We start from the raw sequence: 26196 nt of genomic DNA, 5'->3' as shown, positions 1-26196 counted from the left end.
ACTGAGTGACCAACTGTACCACACACACTGAGACTGTACCACACACACTGAGGCTGTACCACACACACTGAGACTGCACAACACACACTGAGACTGTACAACACACACTGAGACTGCACAACACACACACTGAGGCTGTACCACACACACTGAGACTGCACCACACACACACTGAGGCTGTACCACACACACTGAGACTGCACCACACACACTGAGACTGCACCACACACACTGAGACTGTACAACACACACTGAGACTGCACCACACACACTGAGACTGCACAGCACACACTGAGACTGTACCACACACACTGAGGCTGTACCACACACACACTGAGTGACCAACTGTACCACACACACTGAGACTGCACCACACACACTGAGGCTGTACCACACACACTGAGACTGCACCACACACACTGAGACTGCACCACACACACTGAGACTGTACCACACACACTGAGTGACCAACTGTACCACACACACTGAGACTGCACCACACACACTGAGGCTGTACCACACACACTGAGACTGCACCACACACACTGAGGCTGTACCACACACACTGAGACTGTACCACACACACTGAGTGACCAACTGTACCACACACACTGAGACTGTACCACACACACTGAGACTGCACCACACACACTGAGACTGTACCACACACACTGAGTGACCAACTGTACCACACACACTGAGACTGTACCACACACACTGAGGCTGTACCACACACACTGAGACTGCACAACACACACTGAGACTGTACAACACACACTGAGACTGCACAACACACACACTGAGGCTGTACCACACACACTGAGACTGCACCACACACACACTGAGGCTGTACCACACACACTGAGACTGCACCACACACACTGAGACTGCACCACACACACTGAGACTGTACAACACACACTGAGACTGCACCACACACACTGAGGCTGTACCACACACACTGAGACTGCACCACACACACTGAGACTGCACCACACACACTGAGACTGTACCACACACACACTGAGACTGCACCACACACACTGAGACTGTACCACACACACTGAGACTGCACAACACACACTGAGGCTGTACAACACACACTGAGGCTGTACCACACACACACTGAGGCTGTACCACACACACTGAGACTGCACAACACACACTGAGACTGCACCACACACACTGAGGCTGTACCACACACACTGAGGCTGTACAACACACACTGAGGCTGTACCACACACACACTGAGACTGTACCACACACACTGAGACTGCACCACACACACTGAGACTGCACCACACACACTGAGGCTGTACCACACACACTGAGACTGCACCACACACACTGAGACTGTACCACACACACTGAGACTGCACCACACACACTGAGACTGCACAACACACACTGAGACTGCACCACACACACTGAGACTGCACAACACACACACTGAGACTGTACAACACACACTGAGACTGTACCACACACACTGAGACTGTACCACACACACACTGAGACTGCACCACACACACTGAGACTGCACCACACACACTGAGACTGTACCACACACACACTGAGACTGTACCACACACACTGAGACTGCACCACACACACTGAGACTGCACCACACACACTGAGACTGCACCACACACACTGAGGCTGTACCACACACACTGAGGCTGTACAACACACACTGAGACTGCACAACACACACTGAGACTGCACAACACACACTGAGACTGTACCACACACACTGAGACTGCACCACACACACTGAGTGACCAACTGTACAACACACACTGAGGCTGTACCACACACACTGAGTGACCAACTGTACAACACACACTGAGGCTGTACCACACACACTGAGTGACCAACTGTACAACACACACTGAGGCTGTACCACACACACTGAGTGACCAACTGTACAACACACACTGAGACTGCACCACACACACTGAGACTGTACCACTCACACTGAGACTGTACCACACACACTGAGACTGTACAACACACACTGAGACTGTACCACACACACACTGAGACTGTACAACACACACACTGAGACTGTACCACACACACTGAGACTGTACAACACACACTGAGACTGCACCACACACACTGAGACTGTACCACACACACACTGAGACTGTACCACACACACTGAGACTGTACAACACACACTGAGACTGCACCACACACACTGAGGCTGTACCACACACACTGAGGCTGTACAACACACACTGAGGCTGTACAACACACACTGAGACTGTACCACACACACACTGAGACTGTACCACACACACACTGAGACTGCACAACACACACTGAGACTGTACCACACACACAGAGACTGTACCACACACACACTGAGACTGTACAACACACACTGAGACTGTACCACACACACACTGAGACTGTACCACACACACTGAGACTGCACAACACACACTGAGGCTGTACAACACACACTGAGACTGTACCACACACACTGAGGCTGTACAACACGCACTGAGACTGTACCACACACACACATAGACTGTACCACACACACTGAGACTGTACAACACACACTGAGGCTGTTCAACACACACACTGAGACTATACAACACACACACTGAGACTGTACAACACAGACTGAGTGACAGTGTCTACCAACTGTACAACACTCCCACTGAGACTGCACAACACACACTGAGGCTGTACAACATACACACTGAGACTGCACAACACACACACTGAGACTGCACAACACACACTGAGTGACAGTGTCTACCAACTGTACCACACTCCAACTGAGACTGTACCACACACACTGAGGCTGTACCACACACACTGAGACTGCACAACACACACTGAGACTGTACCACACACACTGAGACTGTACCACACACACACTGAGACTGCACAACACACACTGAGACTGCACAACACACACTGAGGCTGTACAACACGCACTGAGACTGTACAACACACACTGAGACTGTACCACACACACTGAGACTGCACAACACACACTGAGACTGTACCACACACACTGAGACTGTACCACACACACACTGAGACTGCACAACACACACTGAGACTGTACCACACACACTGAGACTGTACCACACACACTGAGACTGCACAACACACACTGAGACTGTACCACACACACTGAGACTGTACCACACACACTGAGACTGCACCACACACACTGAGGCTGTACCACACACACTGAGACTGCACCACACACACTGAGACTGCACCACACACACACTGAGACTGCACCACACACTGAGACTGTACCACACACACACTGAGACTGTACCACACACACTGAGACTGTACAACACACACTGAGACTGTACCACACACACTGAGACTGCACAACACACACTGAGGCTGCACCACACACACTGAGACTGCACCACACACACTGAGGCTGTACCACTCACACTGAGGCTGTACCACACACACTGAGACTGCACCACACACACTGAGGCTGTACAACACGCACTGAGACTGTACCACACACACTGAGGCTGTACCACACACACTGAGACTGTACCACACACACTGAGGCTGTACAACACGCACTGAGACTGTACCACACACACTGAGACTGCACAACACACACTGAGACTGCACCACACACACACTGAGGCTGTACCACACACACACTGAGACTGTACCACACACACACTGAGACTGTACCACACACACTGAGTGACCAACTGTACAACACACACTGAGACTGCACCACACACACACTGAGACTGTACCACTCACACTGAGACTGTACAACACACACTGAGACTGCACCACACACACACTGAGACTGTACAACACACACTGAGACTGTACCACACACACTGAGGCTGTACCACACACACACTGAGACTGTACCACACACACACTGAGGCTGCACAACACACACTGAGGCTGTACAACACACACTGAGGCTGCACAACACACACTGAGACTGCACCACACACACACTGAGGCTGTACCACACACACACTGAGACTGTACCACACACACACTGAGACTGTACAACACACACTGAGACTGTACCACACACACTGAGGCTGTACCACACACACACTGAGACTGTACCACACACACACTGAGGCTGCACAACACACACTGAGGCTGTACAACACACACTGAGACTGTACCACACACACTGAGACTGTACAACACACACTGAGGCTGTACAACACACACTGAGACTGTACCACACACACTGAGACTGCACAACACACACTGAGACTGCACAACACACACTGAGGCTGTACAACACACACTGAGACTGTACCACACACACTGAGACTGCACAACACACACTGAGACTGCACCACACACACTGAGGCTGTACAACACACACTGAGACTGTACCACACACACTGAGACTGCACAACACACACTGAGACTGCACCACACACACTGAGACTGTACAACACACACTGAGACTGTACCACACACACACTGAGACTGTACCACACACACTGAGGCTGTACAACACACACTGAGACTGTACCACACACACACTGAGACTGTACCACACACACACTGAGACTGCACAACACACACTGAGACTGTACCACACACACTGAGACTGTACCACACACACACTGAGACTGTACAACACACACTGAGACTGTACCACACACACTGAGACTGTACCACACACACTGAGACTGTACAACACACACTGAGACTGTACCACACACACTGAGACTGCACAACACACACTGAGTGACAGTGTCTACCAACTGTACAACACTCCCACTGAGACTGTACAACACACACACTGACTGTACAACACACACACTGAGTGCCAGTTCCCCTTGCGTTCCCCCTCTCGGCCGTACCGGAGTCAGTGTGGAAGATCAGCGCAGTGTCCAGCGACTGGCAGTCCATGGCCACCTCCCCGCCCTGCACGCGGTACCAGCTGTGTTTCAGCGCGGCCGTTTCGTCAAACTTGTCGTGAAAGCCGGTTCTCGAGCTGTCATTCATCCCAATCAGAACGTCGTCCACAGCCCACTGCGCTGAGTGCCTTCCTGCGGGGAGAGGGAGGGAGGAGAGAGACTGTAATCCGTCGGCCATGCCAATAGAACTCCTGGATTGGGAAAACAATTTGGGAGAAGGAGAGTGAGGAGTGAGAGACTGGGATGGGGAGGGTGCTGTCCTGTGGAAGGGATGCAGGGCCAAGTGAGACAAGACAGAGTGACAGAGTGGGGATGGTCCAGAGTGTGGCAGCGATCTGCGTGGAGACAGAGTGAGGGAGGAAGAGTGAGACAGAGTGAGAGTGGAAAGTAAGAGATAAGGGAGGAGAGAGAGGGTGGGGAGTGAGACATAATCAGTGAAGAGTGAGAGAGTGAGAGTTAGAGTCAGAGAGGAGAGTGAGACAGAGAGAGAGAACGAGGTTTTCCTGTGTGCTGTCTACATCCCGCCCTCAGAATCCCCCTACTACAGTGAGGGAATTCTCCCCAGCCTCCACACGGAGATCGGTCACTTCCAGGGCCAGGGAAACGTGCTGCTCTGTGGTGACCTCAACGCACGAACAGGCACACTGGCAGACTTCACCAGCACACAGGGAAATACTCACATATTCGGACAATCCCCTCTGTACCACACACCGGTCACCTCACACAGGTGCAGCCATGACACCACGGTCAACAGCACCGGGCGCGAGCTGCTGCAGCTCTGTCAAGGGCTGGGCCTGTACATCGTCAACGGCAGGACTAGAGGGGACTCTCTAGGCAGGTTCACCTACAGCTCAGCTCTGGGTAGCAGTGTGGTGGACTACGCCATCACCGACCTGGACCCCTCCTGTATCAGTGCCTTCACTGTCAGGCCACAAACTCCCCTCTCCGACCACAGCCAGATCACACTCTACATGAAGAGAGCACACCAGTACAGAGACACACTGACACAGCCCAGCCAGCTGTATGACCTCAACCAGGCATACAGATGGGACACAGACAGCCTAGACAGATACCAAACTGCACTGGGCCATGACGAAATTCAGACACTGATGGACACATTCCTAAACACTCTGTATCAAACCAACAAATTAGGCATCAACTTGGCCACACAAAAACTAAATCACCTATTCCACAAACTAGCATCAAAATCTAAGCTAAAAACAATTAAATCAAAAAACTACCAAAAAACAAAAGCAAAAGAAAAGTGGTTTGATACGGAGTGCAAAAACATCAGAAATGCACTACGAAAAGTCTCAAATGACAACCACACAACACAGATCTGCGACTCAGGTACTGTGACATGGTAAAACTTTACAAACACACGCTGAAAAAGAAAAGAAACACATACATAGACAAACAACTTGCAGAAATTGAGGAGTAACTAAATCAGAACTGTTTCTGGGAGAAGTGGAACAACTTAAACAAATCAAAACCAGAAGAATTGGCCATCCAAAATGGAACAATCTGGCAAACATACTTTGAAAATCTCTATGAAAAGCTCCCAAATACAAATCAATCAGACCAAAACACCATTTATGAAAAACTCAAAATTTTGGAATTGGCTATCAAAGACAACCAAAACCCCTTAGACTCCCCAATCACTGAGCAGGAGCTACTGGACAAACTCCAGGCCCTCAGACCACGCAAAGCCTGTGGCCATGATGGTGTCATAAATGAGATGCTGAGACACAGCAGCCCAAAGTTGCAACAAGCCCTGCTCAAACTCCTCAATCTCATCATGACAGCTGGATGTTTCCCCGAGGCCTGGAACCAAGGACTGATCACGCCCATCTATAAGAGTGGAGATAAACTCGATCCCAACAACTACCGGGGCATCTGTGTGAACAGTAACCTGGGGAAGGTATTCTGCAGTATCCTAAATACACGAATACTGGCCTTCCTTACCGAACACAATGTCCTGAGTAAAAGTCAGATTGGCTTCTTGCCAGATCACCGCACATCTGATCACATTTACACCCTACACACACTGATAGACAAACACGTCCACCAAAAACACAAAGGAAAAATTTTTGCCTGCTTTGTCGATTTCAAAAAAGCATTTGACTCGATTTGGCATGAGAGATTGTTTTATAAACTACTCCAAAGTGGCATAGGGGGCAAAGTGTACGACATAATTAAATCAATGTATTCAGAGAGCAAATGTGCAGTGAAAATTGGAAACAAAAGGACTAAATTCTTCACCCAAGGCCGCGGGGTGAGACAGGGCTGCAGCCTGAGCCCAACACTGTTCAATATCTATATCAATGAATTAGCAGGAATGTTGGAGCAGTCTGCAGCTCCTGGTCTCACACTACACGACACAGAAATCAAGTTCCTGCTCTACGCAGATGACCTGGTCCTGCTGTCGCCCACAGAACAGGGGCTGCAGCAGAACCTGGCACTGCTGGAGCAGTACTGTCAGACCTGGGCACTGACAGTCAATCTGGACAAGACCAGAGTTATGGTTTTCCAGAAGAAAGCCAGACCTCAGGGAAACAGGTACAAATTCACACTGAACAACAACACATTGGAGCACACATCCAGCTACACATATCTCGGTCTCACTATCAGCTCTTCCGGGAGTTTTGACCTGGCAGTGAAGGCACTGAGGGAGAAGGCACTCAGGGCTTTCTACGCAATAAGAAGGAGGCTCTTCAACATCAACCCACCAACAAGAATCTGGCTCCAAATATTTGAAAGTGTAATCCAACCCATTGCCCTATACGGCAGTGAAGTGTGGGGTCCCCTCACAGACCAGGATTACACCCAATGGGACAAACACCCCATAGAAACTCTGCACATGGAGATCTGTAGAAACATCCTCCGTGTGCAGAGAAAAACTCCTAACAACGGGTGCAGGGCCGAATTAGGCCAGTACCCACTATTGATAAACAGAAAAGAATATTAAAGTATTGGCTACACCTAAAAAACAGTGACCAAAATTCCTACCACCACAAAGCCCTGCTGAGCCCAAAACAGAGCCCCCTGAGCCAGCTGGTCCTGAGGCTCACTGACCTGAGCCACACCGACACTAACCAGCCTCAGGACAGCACTGCTAGAGCACCACAACCCAGACTCAACCACATCACAGCACAGATCAAACAGCAATATCTCACACACTGGGACACACACACACAAACACAACATAAACTGGAATGTTACAGAACCTTAAACAGACAATACACACTAGCTGAATATTTGACCAAAATAAAAAATAACAAACAGAAACAGACCCTGACGAAGTACAGGCTCAGTGACCACAACCTGGCCATAGAAACTGGGCGACACAGGCAGACCTGGCTGCCCAGAGAGGACAGGCTGTGCTCCCACTGCCAGCGGGGAGAAATAGAGACAGAGGTGCACTTCCTACTGCACTGTGACAGATACGCTGGGATTAGAGAAACATTCTTCCCGAAATTCAGAAATCTAATCCCAGAGTTCCCACACCTGCCAGAATCACAACGGGTCCCAATCCTACTGGGAGAGGGAGGAGGGAACTCAGTTGAATTGGCAGCCCAGTATGTGATCTCCTGTCACAGCCTGAGGAACAGTGAGTCTGTCTCCCAATAATGCTCCAGCCGCCTACAGAATATGTCAATATTTTATAATATGTCTTTGTTGTAAATGTCTGTAATATGTCTGTAGATTTTATTTTACTTCTATTTTTGTTTTGTTTCACGTAAATATCATTACTTTCATTTGCTTTGGCAACACTGATTGTACCCATCGGTCATGCTAATAAAGCACCTTGAATTGAAATTGAATTGAGAGAGAGAGGAGAGAGAATGGAGAGTGAGAGAGTGAGAGTGGAGAGTAAGAGAGTGACAGAGGAGAGAGACAGAGTGAGAGAGAGTGAAGAGTGAGAGGAGAGAGGGAGGAAGAGTGAGAGTGGAGAGTGACACAGAGTGAAAGAATTCCCACAGCTGCCAGAACCACAACAAGACCCAATCCTACTGGGAGAGGGAGGAGGGAACTCATCTGAACTGACAGCCAAGTATGTGATCTCCTGTCCCAGCCTGAGGAACAGACAGTGAGCCTGTCTCTCAATAATAATAATACAGTGTGTGATCTCCTGTCCCAGCCTGAGGAACAGACAGTGAGCCTGTCTCTCAATAATAATAAAACAGTGTGTGATCTCCTGTCCCAGCCTGAGGAACAGACAGTGAGCCTGTCTCTCAATAATAATAATAGTGTGTGATCTCCTGTCCCAGCCTGAGGAACAGACAGTGAGCCTGTCTCTCAATAATAATAAAACAGTGTGTGATCTCCTGTCCCAGCCTGAGGAACAGACAGTGAGCCTGTCTCTCAATAATAATAAAACAGTGTGTGATCTCCTGTCCCAGCCTGAGGAATAGACAGTGAGCCTGTCTCTCAATAATAATAATACAGTGTGTGATCTCCTGTCCCAGCCTGAGGAACAGACAGTGAGCCTGTCTCTCAATAATAATAATACAGTGTGTGATCTCCTGTCCCAGCCTGAGGAACAGACAGTGAGCCTGTCTCTCAATAATAATAATACAGTGTGTGATCTCCTGTCCCAGCCTGAGGAACAGACAGTGAGCCTGTCTCTCAATAATAATAAAACAGTGTGTGATCTCCTGCCCCAGCCTGAGGAACAGACAGTGAGCCTGTCTCTCAATAATAATAATACAGTGTGTGATCTCCTGTCCCAGCCTGAGGAACAGACAGTGAGCCTGTCTCTCAATAATAATAAAACAGTGTGTGATCTCCTGTCCCAGCATGAGGAGCAGTGAGCCTGTCTGCCAGTAATGCCCCATATGTTTACCTGTAAATATCTTATGATTGTGTCTTTATTGTAAATGCCTGTAGAGTTTTGCTTTATGTTAATTGCATTTGTTTTGCTTTGGCAACACTGATTTTACTCATTGGTCATGCCAATAAAGCACCTTGGATTGGACCGAACTGAGAGTGGGGAGTGAGACAGAGTGAGACGGAGCGTACCGTGCTGCGGCTGCCACCACCGGAAGGCGGTGTTGGGCGTCTTGGCCGGGGGCGGCAGCTCGATGGTCACCACCTGCGGCTCCAGGAACAGCCCGAAACCCAGCTCCCTCAGCAGCTGCCACTGGACGCCGTTGTCGGTGGAGAACTGGACCAGCACTCCTATGGCAGGGAGAGAGCAGGCCTGTGTGAGTGGATCACAGCACCGCACTGCGCTGCGCGCTCTGCTGAACAGACTGAACGGGCTCCTGCTTCCTCTCCGGAGGAAGAGCACAAGACTCTCTTCAGGCTCTCAAACAGCATTGTTTGACTTCATAACCTGCATCCTGAGCAAGGACGAACACGTATTTCAAGAGTACGCAAACATACTCCACGAGTTTATTCTTTGACAACAGGTAAGTAGCAAAATTAAAACTGAATTAAATCAATTCAACAACTTAAGCAGTTTCCCTTAAAAACCAAAGAAGAACACTGAACATGAGGGACGAGTAAATGTACTGATTTATTCAGCTCTCTCACGCTCTTTCAGAGTGGTCCCCAGTGCCTTAGTTTTCTCCAGGACAACATGACGGGTTTACTCTCCTGGTTAATAAAACAGCATTTTGCTAGTTATCAACAGCAGACCCTCAGCAGTGCGCCATCACACAGGGTAGTGATTCACAGAGACTGACAGAACTCGCTCATTCACAGCCTCCTCTAGTAACTCCTGCAGTTACCACCGGCGGCCACAAGATGGCAGAAATGGGATTAAAACAAGTTCAAGAAAGAGAACTACATTCCAACTGTGTACTGTATAAAGGTAAAAAAGCAAAGCTTTGATTAATTTAACAGATGAATTTGTTCAATTAAATTAAGAGTGAGCTGGAGTGGCAGACTGTAGCTGTTCATGTTTTCATCTTAATCATTTTATAATTTCATAATATCTATGCTTAATACTCAAATCCACGTCCATACTAAACATGACACTGAAGTAGCTGTCACTGCACTCTCTAATTGCACCTCTGGTGTAAAAACTTGGATGACTCAAACTTTCCTTAAATTGCGACAAGACTTGGCACTTGGAAGGTCATGCTACTTGGCACCTCCTATCACCTATGTGAAGCCAGTGCAGTAACCAGGTAATGGGGGCTCCCCTCCACCACCACCAGTGTGCAGCCCCACCTGGATGGTGAAACGGCAGCCATAGTGCACCAGTACCCTCACCACACACCAGCTCTCAGTGGGGGAGAGCAGAGTGATGGAGCCAGTTCAGAGATGGGGATTATTAGGAAACCATGACTGGTAGAGGCCAATGGGAAATTTGGCCAGGACGCCGGGGTAATACCCCTACTCTTTAAAAAAAAACACTGTGATTTTTAATAACCACAGAGAGTCAGGACCTCGGTTTTATGTCTCATCCGAAGGATGGCACCTTTTGACAGTGCAGTGTCCCCGTCACTATACTGGGATGTTAGAACCCACACAGACTGCAGGGTGAGCTCCCCCTACTGGCTCCACTAACACCACTTCCAGCAGCAACCTTTGCTTTTCCCAGGAGGTCTGCCGTCCAGGTACTGACCAGGCTCACACCTGCTAAGTCTCAGGGGATTGCCAGTTGTGAGCTGCAGGGTGATATGGCTGCTGGCCATGTCTGTCTGTGGCATGTCCATGGCGATGACATGTCTGTGTAGTTGTGTGTGTGTCTGTCCCAGTGTCTGAACTGGTGTGTGTGTCTGTGTGTGTGCTGGTACTGTATGTATCTAGTGTGTGCCATTGCTGGTGTTTCTTTGTCTACAGCGTATCTGTGTTTGTGTGTCTCAGTGAGGGTGTGCATCTACAATGCATGTCAATGTTTGCATGTCTGTGTCAGAGTGTGTGATTATTGTATATCAGTTTCTTTGAACAACTGTCAATGTGTGTGTCTGGTGTGCATGCCAATGTCTGTGTGTCTGCGTCAGAGTGTGTGACTCTGTGTGTCAGTCTGTGTTTGTGTGCATCTAGTGTGCATACTGATGCTTGTATATCTGGGTGTGTACGATCACAATACATGCCAGTGTGTCTCTGACAGTGTGAGCGAGTGATTTCAGGGTTAATGTGTGTCTTTGTCAGGTTGTGTGCATCCTTACAGCGTGTGTCAGTGTATGTGTGCCTCCTGTAGCGTGTGACTCCAGTCTGCACGACTCTGCTGGTGTCCGTGTGTATCTATGTGTGCCCTGCGATGGACTGGTATCCTATCCAGGGTATAGCTGTGACCTGTGCCCTGTAAATCCGAGACAGGCTCCAGGATACCACGACCCTGACCAGGGATCGGTGCGTCTGGCCCTGTGGTTTCCCATGCGGAGGCGTGCCAGGGCGTGCTTACCTTCATCCCGGGAGCGAGGCCTACTGCAGGAGGAGCCCAGAGTCTTACTCCCAATCCGGATGAAGAACTGGAGCAGCCTGGAGAGAGAGGGAGAGAGAGCAGAGAGATGCCATTGAGGATGACAGTGTCCAAGTCAGAGGACTAACAATCAGTGTTCGTGTGGGAAGACTGACCTGGTGTGCGTGGTATCCAGGGGGACAGTCCTGGCCTCCCTCCTTCCTGGGCCATTGAAATATAGCGCCTTTCCCTCGCTGATGGTCCCACAGCCCGTGCCCACCTGCCCCCCGGTCTGGCCCTGCCACAGTGGGCTGAGTTTGCCTTCGAACCCCTCCCACATCTCAGTTGGGCTAGGCTGTGTGGGTACACATGTTCCCTCTTCCACTGCAGGGCACACACAAGCAGACACACAGCAGAGCGTTACTCCTGCGCAGGCCGGTCCTAGCAAGGCACACACACACCAAAGAGCGTTACTCCCGCACAAGCTAGTCCCAGCAAGGCACACACAGACAGACACACCGGAGAGCGTTACTCCCGCACAGGCCAGTCCTAGCAAGGCACACACAAGACAGACACACAGGAGAACGTTACTCCCGCGCAGGCCAGTCCTAGCAAGGCACACACAAGACAGACACACCGGAGAGCGTTATTCCCACGCAGGCCGGTCCCGGCAAGGCACACACAAGACAGACACACACCAGAGAGCGTTACTCCCACGCAGGCCGGTCCCGGCAAGGCACACACAGACAGACACACCAGAGAGCGTTACTCCTGCACAGGCCAGTCCTAGCAATGTACACACAAGACAGACACACACCGGAGAGCGTTATTCCCACGCAGGCCGGTCCCGGCAAGGCACACACAGACAGACACACACCGGAGAGCGTTACTCCAGCGCAGGATGGTCCAGGCAAGGCACACACACAGACACACACCAGAACATTACTCCAGCGGAGGCCGGTCCCGGTTTGGCTTTTTTCTAGTTGTCTCCTCCATTGTCCCTCTCCCCTGCTCTCCCAGTCCAGCTCCCCCTGTGCCCCCACCTGCCTGCGCCCCACCCCCTGCTCCGGTACCTGTGTAGCCCATGTCGCAGAAGCAGACCCCCGAGATGCAGTCGCCATGCCCCCCGCAGTGGTTGGGACAGGGCTCGGAGATGTACACCCCGTCCAGGGCAAAGGGAGGGGCGTCCCGGTGCACACTGCTCTCCTGGAACCAGCGGAAGCGCGTCTTGCTGAGGGAGCGCAGATGAGGGCAGGAGCATGGAGGAGATGAGGAGGAGGTGGTGAGACAGGCAGAAGGGAGACAATGAGGGGCAAGGGGATGGGGGAGACAGAGAAGGAACTCAGAATTCAGAGTGGGTGCTGTTTATGGTACGGTATTGTGTCGTACTGGTTGTGTATGTCTCCGTGTCTCTATCAATGCAGTGCGCGATCACAGTGCATCAGGGGTGTGTGTCTCAGTCAATGTGTGTGATTACAGTGTGTGCCAGTGTTTTTGTGTCTTAGGGTGTGTGTGTTTACAGTGTGTGCCATTGCTGGTGTTTCTTTGTCTACAGCGTATCTGTGTTTGTGTGTCTCAGTGAGGGTGTGCATCTACAATGCATGTCAATGTTTGCATGTCTGTGTCAGAGTGTGTGATTATTGTATATCAGTTTCTTTGAGCAACTACAGTATCAATGTGTGTGTCTGGTGTGCATGCCAATGTCTGTGTGTCTGCGTCAGAGTGTGTGACTCTGTGTGTCAGTCTGTGTTTGTGTGCATCTAGTGTGCATACTGATGCTTGTATATCTGGGTGTGTACGATCACAATACATGCCAGTGTGTCTCTGACAGTGTGAGCGAGTGATTTCAGGGTTAATGTGTGTCTTTGTCAGGTTGTGTGCATCCTTACAGCGTGTGTCAGTGTATGTGTGCCTCCTGTAGCGTGTGACTCCAGTCTGCATGACTCTGCTGGTGTCCGTGTGGGAGTCCAGGGGGCTCTGTGTCTTTGTCTGTCATCGTACCTGGCAGCCACAGTGCGTGGTATCACCACAGTGACCCTGGTCCAGTGCTCATAGTCCCCAGCACTGTAGACGGTCGGCTCACGAAGTTCACGCCTGCTGCCCTGGCAAGTGCCCCCTCCTGGAGAGGCTGGGTAGCACCCCTCCCGGACCAGAGCCCAACTGCGCCCTGCATCCTGGGAGAACTGCAGCAGCACTGGAGCCGAGGCGCTGAACTGGGACTCACAGCCGATATTCAGCTTCAGGGAGAGCATGGGGTAACAGGACAGAGAAACACTCTGGGATTAGACAAACGCTCTCCCCCATGATAATGAATATGATTTTATTTATGACCTTTACGCCCGTCAGAATCAGAACAGCTTCCAATCCTACTGGGGGAAGAAACTCAAAAGAGCTGCAGCCCAGTATGGGATCTCCTGGCACTGCCTTAGGAACAGAGAGTGACCCTCTCAAAGAAATAATCTTACTGTTCTAAATATCTGTAAATGTTCTGCTAACTTTTTTTGCTTTGGCAACAGTGTAATCCATTGGTCATGCTGATAAATTTCTTTTAATCTAAGTACTGAAAGAGGATTTTGCTGTGTCTGGAATGGGCAGTGATGCTGGCAGATTTCCTGTTTGGAGTGCAGGCAGTAAGAAGGGAAAGACAGTCACAGCAATCCATCCCAGTGGACAAGATCTGGTAATCCCTGTTTCTGGACTGCTGTTTCTTAATCTACTTTTGTAATTGAGGAGTTCGCTGAATCAGAAGACCAGTGCCTGAAATTCATCCCCTTGTAGCGTGGGGCATTTACCTCCCCCTGGTGGTCAATACCTTGAACTGCAGGGTGTATCCTGGGCGCAGGGCAAGGTCCCGGGTTACTGCCATGCGGTCGCCCTCTGAGCGCCCGAACACCATGGCAGAGGGCGTGGGTGCACAGAAACTCTCGTTCTTCTCCATCCCCTCATTGCCCAGCATCAGCCACACACTCAGCTGGTTTAGAGGGTAGTCAAACGCTGGCTTTTCGTAGAAATTCTGAGAATCAGAAAGTCATACGAAGACAGACTATTACTTGTGTGCCAGCTTGTCTTCTCTGCTATCTGTGCACCAGTGTGACAGCCCCATTACCTGTGCACCAATGTGTTAACTTCATTTAGTTGCGTATCAGTGACAGTTCTGTGAAATGTGTGCTAATGTCTTCTCTGTTAACTGTATGTCAACAGGCCAGTTCTGTGCACCATTATGTCTGCTCTGTTATCTGTCTACCTGTGTGTCTTCTCTTCACCTGTGCACCAGTGTGTCAGCTCTGTGTTAGTGTGTCAGCTGTCAGCCCTGTGCCAGTGTGTCAGCTCTGTGTTAGTGTCAGCTCTGTCAGCTGTGTGCCAGTGTGTCAGCTTTGTTATCTGTTTGCCAATGTGCCAGTTCAGTCAGCTGTGTGTCTGTGTCAGCTCTGTTATTTGTGTGCCATTGTGTCAGCTCTGTTTCAGTGTGTCAGTTGTGTGCCAGTGTGTCAGCTCTGTTACCTGGGGGAGAGTGGGGTTTGCAATGGGTATAATGTGTTTCTCTCTCTCAGAGAGGATGATGATGTCGTCAATGGCCCACTGGTCGTACCCCTCCCCTGAGTGCAGCGGCTGCCACCAGCGGAACCGGGTGCAAGGTGTCTTGGCAGAGCTGGGTATCTCATAGTGAACAAACCTGAATGAGTAGAGGAAAGAGTTAAAATAATTGCTCTCTTCTAGGGCCCCCAGTGAATAGCACGCTACAATGTGCAGGCAACACCTAATGAATTTAGAATTAGTCTCTGCTTTACATGACACAAGAAACAGCTCCCATAGGAGGGCACATTTCCTTTTCCTCCTATCTGTCCCGTTAACTCCACTTCCTCTTTCTCTCACCTTGGTTCAAATCAGTAAGCAACCCCCTCTCTCCCCCACCTAACACACCTTTCTCCCCTGCCTCTCCTCCTGCTCTCCCTGCTCATCTCTGCCTGTCGTCTCACCGTGGCTTGGTGAAGTCAGTGAAGTACATTTCTGCAATGAGCCCCCAGCTGATGCCCCCGTTGTTGCTGTACTGCAGGAGCACGCCCTCCTCTCGGCTGTCGGCATGGTTACACTCCGCCCAGTCCCCGCCCACGCGGAGGTAGAACTGCACAAACTCCACCCACTCCGTGTCCAGGTCCCAGCTGACCAGCTGCCTGCGCCCTGCCTGAAAAAGAGGAGAAAGGGATAGAGAGGGGAGAAGGGGGCGAGGGGGGGTTACAGAAAGAAGGGGAGGGAGAGGGATGGGGAGAAGGGAGAGGATGAAGGGTGTTGTTGGGGTGAAGAAATAGTGGGGAAAATTACAGAAAGGGAGAAAGATAGAGAGTTACGCTCCAAAACACAAAGATGGGCCCACGGGGATGTTGCCATTTACAGACTATGTGCTCGCTGTGCCAAGGCAGAATAAGGAAAACAACTGAAATGGCACAGACTGTCACAGCAGGAAGTGTGCATGAAGCCAGGCAGGGACAAAGATTCAGCCACATGGATATCAGTGGACTACCTTGCTGAAGTAGAGCGAAGACCCCGCAGAGACGACCCCACAGCCCTGCTCTGGGGTCACCACCTGTCCGCCGATCACCTCCTTCCAGGCGCTGTGCAGAGAACTCTGGGACTCAAAGTCTGACATCACGCTGGAGGGGAGGTGGGTGCTGGGCTGGCAGTCTGGCCCCGAGAAGCCTTCATCACACCTGAGGGAGCAGGGAGAGGTGGAAAGAGTTTGGCGACAGGGAGTGCAGTACGTAACAGAATCTAATCCCAGAATTCCCACTCCTGTCAGAGCCAGAACATCTTCCAATGCTACTGTGGGAGAGGGGAGGGAACTCAATAGATCTGCAGCCAAGTATGAGATCTCTGACACTGAGCCTGTCTAATAATAATGGTTTATGTTTTATGTGTTGTATGTAAATGTGTTGTATGTAAATGTCCAATATATATACAGTAAATGTTGTATGTAAATGTGTAAATGTCCAAATAGTATGTATATACTGTAGTAGTTCAGGTGTAGGCTGCAAAGGAACAAGTAATAGATTTAAACCTATTACTTGTTCCTTATTTATACTGTCAATGACTGTAAATGCTGTGTTAATTGTTTCTGCTTTGGGAACACTGTAATTATTCAATTAAATTCAAGATACTTTATTCATCCTAGGAGAGCAATTTAAGAGCAAAGGCAATTTAAGGGCACATAATTGGTCATGCCAGAAAAAGCTCCTTGAATTTGAAATTGTACGCTGTGTGCGGCGTGACCCCAAATTTGATCTGACCCTCAAGCAGCAAGCAGGCCCAGAATGCCAAGAGGCTGGCCAGTCACCGTGGGGGGCTACGTGTGGCTGGGAGTCCCCCTCCAGCCTGCCCTGAAACTGCAGTACCCTCACTGACCTGCAGGTGCCGTGGTTGCACCAGCCGTGGCCCTGGCACATGCTCGGGCACTGCTGGCCGATGTAGATGTCGTCCAGTGCCCACTCGTCGGGGGCGCCGTAGTAACTCTGGATCCAGCGGAAGCGCGTGGCGCTGGACCTGACGCAGACGCACACAGAGGAAAGAGCAGAGGGAGAGGTGTGATCGCGGCCCGGGCTGCGCCAGGCTGCCAGACTCCAAGGTGGGCACCCCGATCACTTTCGTCTCCCACCCCGACCAACACACAACAGCGACAGCCGTGTGTTCTCGTGTGTGTGTGTGTGTGTGACTGATGAGGCCTAGGGCCAGGAGGGAGGAGATGCCATTAAGGTTTCAGTGCTCGTTTCCCGCTCCAGCAACCCCAAGTGATGTTTCATTGTGACCTTTGACCCATATCCACCGACAGACGCTTGGTTGGATGTTTAATGCCCCTCGATACTCCTGCTGACCCTGAAATTTCACCTTTTTCCGTGAAAGCAGGATAAGAAAGGCTTTGTTTACTGTCGGGGTGGGTGCCAGAAAACCAGGGTGGAAATGGGGGTGACTGAGCCCCCTGAGCCAGGAGTGGAAAGGTGAAGCGCAGAGCAGGAGTGAGTGTGGGAGGGGGGACAGGGCACCCCTGTGTGCTGGGTGTCAGGGTCGCACTCACCAGGTCTTCTGAGGGAGGGGCAGAGTGACCCTTCGCCACTGTGAGAACTCGGAGGGGTGATACACGCTGGGGGCAGTAAACTCCACACAGCTGGGCATCCCGGGCAGACAGGCCTGGAACAGCACAGCACGGCTCAGTACACTACCGCATGTCAGTATAATGTTCATCTCTGCAACCATACAGCTCCAGATGGAGTGAAAACTACATACTAGAAATACTGTGGAGAGTGGAGGGAAAGAGGAGGTCAAGTAAGAGGAGAAGAAGAAATGAAAGGCCAGAAGACAAAGAAGGTGCAGAAGAAATGAAAAAGGAAGTAACCCAAGGCTAGTAGTAGCAAAGATCGGAGCAGCAGTGCATGGCTGTGTGACTTGGAGGCTGCAGTGTTACGCTGTGCCCAGCAGGGCGGCGCTCTCTCTCTCTCTCACCTCTTGCACCAGGTGCCAGGTCAAGCCGTGGTTGGTGGAGAACTCCAGGCTGACCTGTGTGTCGATATGTGGTGAAGCCTCACGCCCGCAGCCCAGCACCAAGGCAAACTGCAGCATGTAGGACGCCCCTATCTGCATGGACTGGGTCTCCACATAGCGGATACTGGAGCCAGGGCTGGACTCGCCTGTGAAACTGGCAGAGCCGGAGGGAAGAGAAAGTTCAGTCCCTGTGCTCCAACGTCCAGCTTCAGAAACTACTGGGCAAGAAAAAGGAAAAGAGAGCCAACCACAGGGCCACAGCGTGTGGCTGTGTTTGTGACAGTGAGTCCGTGTATCTGTGTTTGTGACAGTGAGTCAGTGTATCTGTGTGGCAGTGTGGGTCAGTGAGTCAGTGTATCTGTGTGTCAGTGTATCTGTGTGCCAGTGCGTGTTTGTGACAGTGAGTCAGTGTATCTGTGTGTCAGTGTATCTGTGTGCCAGTGCGTGTTTGTGACAGTGAGTCAGTGTATCTGTGTGCCAGTGCGTGTTTGTGACAGTGAGTCCGTGTATCTGTGTGGCAGTGTATCTGTGTGCCAGTATGGGTCAGTGAGTCAGTGTATCTGTGTGTCAGTGTGTGTTTGTGACAGTGACAGTGAGTCAGTGTATCTGTGTGCCATTGTGTGTTTGTGACAGTGAGTGAGTGTACAGGTATCTGTGTGCCAGTGCGTGTTTGTGACAGTGAGTCAGTGTATCTGTGTGTCAGTGTATCTGTGTGCCAGTGCGTGTTTGTGACAGTGAGTGAGTGTACAGGTATCTGTGTGCCAGTGCGTGTTTGTGACAGTGAGTCAGTGTATCTGTGTGTCAGTGTATCTGTGTGCCAGTGCGTGTTTGTGACAGTGAGTCAGTGTATCTGTGTGCCAGTGCGTGTTTGTGACAGTGAGTCCGTGTATCTGTGTGGCAGTGTATCTGTGTGCCAGTATGGGTCAGTGAGTCAGTGTATCTGTGTGTCAGTGTGTGTTTGTGACAGTGACAGTGAGTCAGTGTATCTGTGTGCCATTGTGTGTTTGTGACAGTGAGTGAGTGTACAGGTATCTGTGTGCCAGTGCGTGTTTGTGACAGTGAGTCAGTGTATCTGTGTGGCAGTGTATCTGTGTGCCAGTGTGGGTCAGTGAGTCAGTGTATCTGTGTGCCAGTGTGTTTGTGTCAGTGAGTCAGTGTATCTGTGTGTCAGTGTGTGTTTGTGACAGTGACAGTGAGTCAGTGTATCTGTGTGCCAGTATGTGTCAGTAAGTGAGTACAGTATATCTGTGTGCCAGTGTGGGTCAGCGAGTCAGTGTATCTGTGTGCCAGTGTGTGTTTGTGACAGTGAATCAGTGTCATTCTTAAAGTGTGCCAGTATACCTCAGGGTCCAGTCGTGCTGACAGTAGGGCTGCACATGTCCCAGGTAGAAGCCCAGGCTCTGAGTGACCTCCAGCACATTGCTGAAGTCGAGGCTGATGCTGTTGAAGAGGACGGAAGTCATGGTGATCTCATCCAGCGCCCACACATCCTGGCCGCGTCCAGAGTGGTACGGCTGCCACCACCGGAACTGCACTCCGAACATCCGGGCACCCTGAGGCAACTCTACAGACACAATCCTGACCGAGAGTGAGAGAGTTCGGGACGGGGAGACAGACAGGGAGAAGGTGAGAAATGGAGAAGGGTGGAGTAAACATATGATTAGCTACACACTGAGTGTTAAGTGTCCCCAGTCAGGACTCAAACTAGGAACCCCTCGTCTTTCGGCTGCGTTTTCGAAATTCACCAGCAGAGGGCCTGGACCCATTGCCACAAAGGGCTGACAGAAGAAATTCAGAGGGCTAATGCTTTATGTGTGTCACTGAGTGGCTCTGTGCCAGAGCGTGACGCCCACAGCCGGTATCAGTCGCACTCAGCCTCTCTGTGCACCCAGCACTGAGGAGGGTCTGACCCACAGTGCTGAGGACTGCTCTACAACAGCGCTGCCTTCCCCAGTACTGCAACGCCCCTCCCAGCAGCACGGTTCGGGGCCGTTTGTCTTCATTAGCTGATGAAGCTGCAGCAAACGAATGAATGATCCACAACAGATTGTTTTCCATCGGGGGGGAAGAGCCAGCAGACAGCCAGACGGCTCTCCGTTTCACACACAGGCAGACCAGAGTGCGTGCTGGGGGGGGTACCTGGGCTCATGGAAACCTTGGTAGGGATAATGCTCCAGGAGGGTCCAGGTGATGCCATTGTCGGAGGAATAGTGTAGCAGGACGCCCTCTCCGGGCTGGTCAGGAGCACTGCAGGAGCTCAGCGTACTGCGACTGCCCAGCCGCAGAGTGAACTGCAGATACCTGAGAACGAAGAGGGCATGAAGGGTGGGACAGGAGAAAAAGAGTTGTCTTGTTTCATGTGAATTTTTTTATTTGCTTTGGCAACTCTGATTGTACCCATCGGTCATGCTAATAAAGCACCTGGAATCGAGTGGGGTATCGGGAACCGGGTTAGGGAAGGGGGGGCGGAGATGAAAAGCAGTCATGAAGGGAGAGGGAGTCAAGAGAGATTATATTCATACAGTAAGCAAGAGCAGGTGCCTAGCTTGGATGGACTGGACAGGTGAGCTCAGGTGTGTTGCTGCTACCTGCAAGCAGAGAAAGAGCACTAAGACACCCACCCTGACACCCAGGGCAGCTGAGAGGGAACATCACACTGCAACAGCCCTCCCTCCCTTCAATTACAGGCACTTCAATTAAATTAGTGTCTTTCATAAATTATAATCTCAGTTTTGTATCCTCAGCAGGTGTCGAGCCAATCAAGCAGAAAAACAGAAAATGAGCAATGTGCACCGGGTTCGGCACAAGCTACTGAATGATTGCGCTCATCAATCCGCAGCTCCCTCCCCCTGCCTGTCCCTCTCGTCCCTTCATCACTCCTCATCAACACTTCGTCCAGCAGCGCTCGTCCATCTCCCCCCACTGGAAAAACAACAACGGCTAAGACGCGGATCGGGGAGGGGGAGCGGATGACGGACGAGCGTGGCCATCCGGTGGAGGGCTGCCTGGATTAAAGACCACCGCGATTAATCACCAGCGCGTCCCTCCACTGCCGAAGAGGACTCTGCACCCAGACTGCGCACACCCCACAAGCACTGGAAGGCATGAGCTAGAAGTGACCCGCTTGCAGGAGCACGCAGAGAGACAAAGATCAGGCAGTAGGACAGGAAGAAGGAGGGGAGGTTTAAACGCCTATCATGGAACTGACCGTACAGGCGCGTTTTCCTGTCGGATTGCTTATGCAGTGCACGACGTCCGAAAGCATCACCAAAGTCAACGCTGTACTGTAGTTGATCTACGAACTGAATGGGATTTGTGGACTATTTTTTCAGGTTTGTAAGGTGCGAACTGAAAAATGGGCACAGTAAAGTTACATGTGCTACGCAAATCTTTGACGTAATTGAATATTCAAGGTCATATCGAAACCGCAAGAGACTGCACTCATCAAGCTGCTACGACGGGTTCTCATTTCACCACTGCCTCTATTTCAGTCCTGCATCACTCCTCATGAACATTATCCATCCAGCAGTCCATCGTAAGTTTGACCTCAGTAAAGGGTTCAGACACACCAGGCTGGAAGAGATACACATACTCCCCCTGCTGGTACCATTTAGCACTGTAACCTGCCATTTAATAAAAACACCAGTAACTTCAGCAAATCGTTCCTTTCTGAGTGCCTTTTAGGGACTGGCAATAAGACAGGTGAACACAGAAAACCAGCCTCAGAGACCTTTTAATTTAATTTACCTTGTTTTCAGTTTCCTTTCCTAGAACCGTACCTTGCTTCCCCCTTGCATTGCTTGATGGAGTGTTTCGAGGGCTGCGCAGTGTCACTGTACCTGGCCTGGGAGCTGTCAAGGGGTGTGGTGACCAGGTGTCTCCGACTGTCCCGGTTGAACACGAGCGCCTTGCCGCTGGCCAGAACACCACAGGCAAAGCTGACCTCAGCCCCCCGCAGAGACTGGAAGCTGTGGTAGGAGGAGAGCCTCGCACTGGAAAACCCCTCCGACAGGAACGCCGGGAATGTCTGGGAAGCCAGCTCACATGCCGGCCCGGAGAATCCCGGGTCACACCTGGGAGAGAGGGGTGAGAGAGAGCAGAGGGAGAGAGGTAAGGAAAGAGAGAAGCATGTCTGGACAGACAGGAGGATGGAGGGTCAGATCATTTCCTCATCATCTGATGAATGGACTGTTTGGGTTTCTAACTAAATACATTTCTACTGATTGGACTTACTTGCAGCCGTTCCTCGTGCACTGTCCCCTGCCAGAGCAGAAGCGCAGGCAGGATGGTCCAATGTAGACTGCAAGGCAGACAGAATGAGATTACAGACCATGAGAGAGACAGGGGTATTACAGACAGAGCGAGAGAGACAGGGAGATTACAGGCAGAGTGAGAGAGACAGGGGGATTACAGACAGAGTGAGAGAAATGGGGAGATTACAGGCAGAGTGAGAGAGACAGGGGGATTACAGACAGAGTGAGAGAAATGGGGAGATTACAGGCAGAGTGAGAGAGAGAGATTACAGACAGTGAGAGAGACATGGAGATTACAGGCAGAGTGAGACATGGAGATTACAGGCAGAGTGAGAGAGAGAGATTACAGACAGTGAGAGAGACATGGAGATTACAGGCAGAGTGAGAGGGAGGGAGATTACAGACAGTGAGAGAGACATGGAGATTACAGGCAGAGTGAGAGGGAGGGAGATTACAGAGCAAGAGAGAGATTACAAACAGTGAGAGAGACATGGAGATTACAGGCAGAGTGAGAGAGAGAGATTACAGACAGTGAGAGAGAAACGGAGATTATAGGCAAAGTGAGAGAGGGGGAGATTACAGACAGTGAAGGAGACAGGGAGATTACAGGCAGAGTGAGAGAGAGAGATTACAGACAGTGAAGGAGACAGGGAGATTACAGACAGAGTGAGAGAGACAGGGGGATTAGAGAGGGATTGAGGGAGACAGGGAGATTGCAGGCAAACAAATCATTTAACATCTGGTGAGCCAATGGACTTCTGCTAATGATCTGTGCAAGTACATCCCCAGTTCTATAGTAAACAAGAAGTTAACACAAACACTGCATAATAAGAAGCTTTTTGTAAAATATTCCAATTAAACCCTATTCTTATATTACTCTGTTGACAACTTGCAGCAGTGGTAATGGTGGTTCTTGTATAATTTTGTTTCCAGCAAACTGAAATTTCAGCAGGTGTATAATGTCCCGGTCTAACCAAGCTAAGAATGAATCTGCTCAGTAACTGCAATGTCACAGTGAAACACAATAACAGGACCCAGAGCTCCCTGGAGACATGGCGGGTTTAATGAGCCCTCTGAACAACCCTGGACTGCGGGACTGCCGGCTCCCGCGCCGTTACCGCCCTCGGCCCCTCACCATTATCGACGGCCCACATGTTTCCTGGCCCCGTCCCCGTCTGCCTCCAGCGGAACCGCGTGCTCTCCGTCAGGGCGGCATTGGGCAGGGGGATTGTTATCCTGCTCCACCTGCAGGGGGCGATATACACACAGTGAGTCTGGGGAACTCGCAGATGCCGAGAGCTGCGCGCAAAGACGCGCACAATCTCATTTCTAATCCAGCAAATCATGCGGCCGACTCTCTCCCGCTTACTGCCTGTCTCCCTCTGCGCTGCCAGTCTTCCTCCCCCATCAGTACCTCAACAGGAGCCTGTAGTTCTGTGGGGAAATGGGGAGACTCTCTCTGCCACCCCTCTCCTCCCTTGTCCCTGCACATTCCTCCCCCCTCCCTCTCTCCCTCTCTCCCTGTACCCACTGTAGCTGTCGGAGGAGTAGACAGTGCTGTAAAAGGAAAGCACTCTGTATTACCTAAGGCCCGTAGTTCTGTGTGCCACCCCTCTCCTCCCTTGTCCCTGCACATTCCTCCACCCTCCCTTCGTACCCGCTGTAGTTGTCGGAGGAGTAGACCGTGCTGTGAGGCAGGTGAGGCCCAGCGCACAGCTCCGGCAGGCACTCGGTGTGCAGGAGCGACCAGGAGCGCCCGTGATTGGTGGAGAACTCCAGATTGACGCTGCGGGAGGTGGCCGGAGACCGAGGCAGGGGGAGAGGGAACAGGGAGAGGGGACGGAGTGCGGAACAGAGTCACAAGGCCGTGAAAGAGAGGAGGAAGGAGAGATAAGAGAGGGTTTAGATTCGCATCACATTAAACGAGCGTCTTAGGAGACTTCTCAAATGGCACCAATTAATTCAAGAACGATCCCCTTCAGTGCCATCACTGATTTGGATAAATGTGTGCCTGCTTTAAACAACATGCAGATGGGATTTTTTATTCTAGTGGAGGCATGACTGCAACTGCTCATAAACCTGTTCAAATTCCACGACAGGTGCATCACATCCCTTTCTCTAGAGGGTGATATTTCTCTCACGGGGGGCTCTGTCTTCGTCTTAGGAAGCAAGTGATGAATGAAACGCATATGGGTAATGTGCTCCAGCTCTGTATTTGGACATGCTCTTCTAAACGAGGGAGGCTGACAAGCTGAGGTCTCCCTTCCGTCCTACTGCAGTCCACGGGACAAGTGCGTGTGCCCCTGTCCCCAGCACAGCTCCCCGGATAGTCACCTGTTGGCGGGCTGGTAAGAGCCGCAGCCCAGGTTGATGGAGAACTGGGCCACGTGAGTCTGTGCGCCGGGGAGCACAGGGAGCAGCTGCAGGAAGTCCAGGGCCCAGACATGGCGGCCGGAGCCGGCGTGAGAGCGCTGCTCCAGACAGAACTGAGTGGTGGGAGTCTGCAGATCTGGCGGAAGAGCCACTGACACCACAAAGGGGCTCTAGGACAGGGGGAGACACATAGAGACATGAGGAAGAGCAGAACAGAAGTAGGACTTGGGTTTATTTGAACCCATTCACATGAGAACCTGTGTGTGTGGTGTGTACAGTGCAGTATATACACCCTGTAAGACCAGGGGGACAGTAGTGTGCAGTGTGTGCAGTGCAGTATATATACCCTGTAAGACCAGGGGGGCAGTCGTGTGCAGTGTGTACAGTGCAGTATATACACCCTGTAAGACCAGGGGGACAGTAGTGTGCAGTGTGTGCAGTGCAGTATATATACCCTGTAAGACCAGGGGGACAGTAGTGTGCAGTGTGTACAGTGCAGTATATATACCCTGTAAGACCAGGGGGGCAGTCGTGTGCAGTGTGTGCAGTGCAGTATATACACCCTGTAAGACCAGGGGGACAGTAGTGTGCAGTGTGTGCAGTGCAGTATATATACCCTGTAAGACCAGGGGGGCAGTCGTGTGCAGTGTGTACAGTGCAGTATATACACCCTGTAAGACCAGGGGGACAGTAGTGTGCAGTGTGTGCAGTGCAGTATATATACCCTGTAAGACCAGGGGGGCAGTCGTGTGCAGTGTGTGCAGTGCAG

The 26196-nt window shown here is 51.1% G+C and overlaps 1 protein-coding gene across 1 annotated transcript in view; it reads right to left on the bottom strand.

Moving 5' to 3' along the window:
• The window catches only part of reln (reelin), a 183157-nt gene that overhangs the window by 45155 nt on the left and 111806 nt on the right, over positions 1–26196 (bottom strand). Inside the window, exons 14-33 of the mRNA XM_088922975.1 lie at positions 25389–25597; positions 24712–24840; positions 24190–24299; positions 23035–23101; positions 22641–22874; positions 20941–21102; positions 20143–20379; positions 18763–18955; positions 18338–18450; positions 17671–17808; positions 16793–16979; positions 16251–16456; positions 15775–15946; positions 15086–15286; positions 14275–14510; positions 13347–13504; positions 12450–12657; positions 12277–12353; positions 9939–10097; positions 4860–5048 (exon numbers count right to left, since the gene is read on the bottom strand). Coding sequence (XP_088779101.1) covers positions 4860–5048; positions 9939–10097; positions 12277–12353; positions 12450–12657; positions 13347–13504; positions 14275–14510; positions 15086–15286; positions 15775–15946; positions 16251–16456; positions 16793–16979; positions 17671–17808; positions 18338–18450; positions 18763–18955; positions 20143–20379; positions 20941–21102; positions 22641–22874; positions 23035–23101; positions 24190–24299; positions 24712–24840; positions 25389–25597 — 3385 coding nt within the window. The remainder of the gene's footprint in view (positions 1–4859; positions 5049–9938; positions 10098–12276; positions 12354–12449; positions 12658–13346; positions 13505–14274; positions 14511–15085; positions 15287–15774; positions 15947–16250; positions 16457–16792; positions 16980–17670; positions 17809–18337; positions 18451–18762; positions 18956–20142; positions 20380–20940; positions 21103–22640; positions 22875–23034; positions 23102–24189; positions 24300–24711; positions 24841–25388; positions 25598–26196) is intronic.

The sequence above is a fragment of the Atractosteus spatula genome, chromosome 8 (genome assembly GCF_055471065.1).
Source record: "Atractosteus spatula isolate fAtrSpa1 chromosome 8, fAtrSpa1.hap1, whole genome shotgun sequence".
NCBI lineage: Eukaryota > Metazoa > Chordata > Actinopteri > Semionotiformes > Lepisosteidae > Atractosteus > Atractosteus spatula.
Note: the sequence above shows the minus strand (reverse complement) of the source record. Positions and strands in the feature narration are given on the sequence as shown.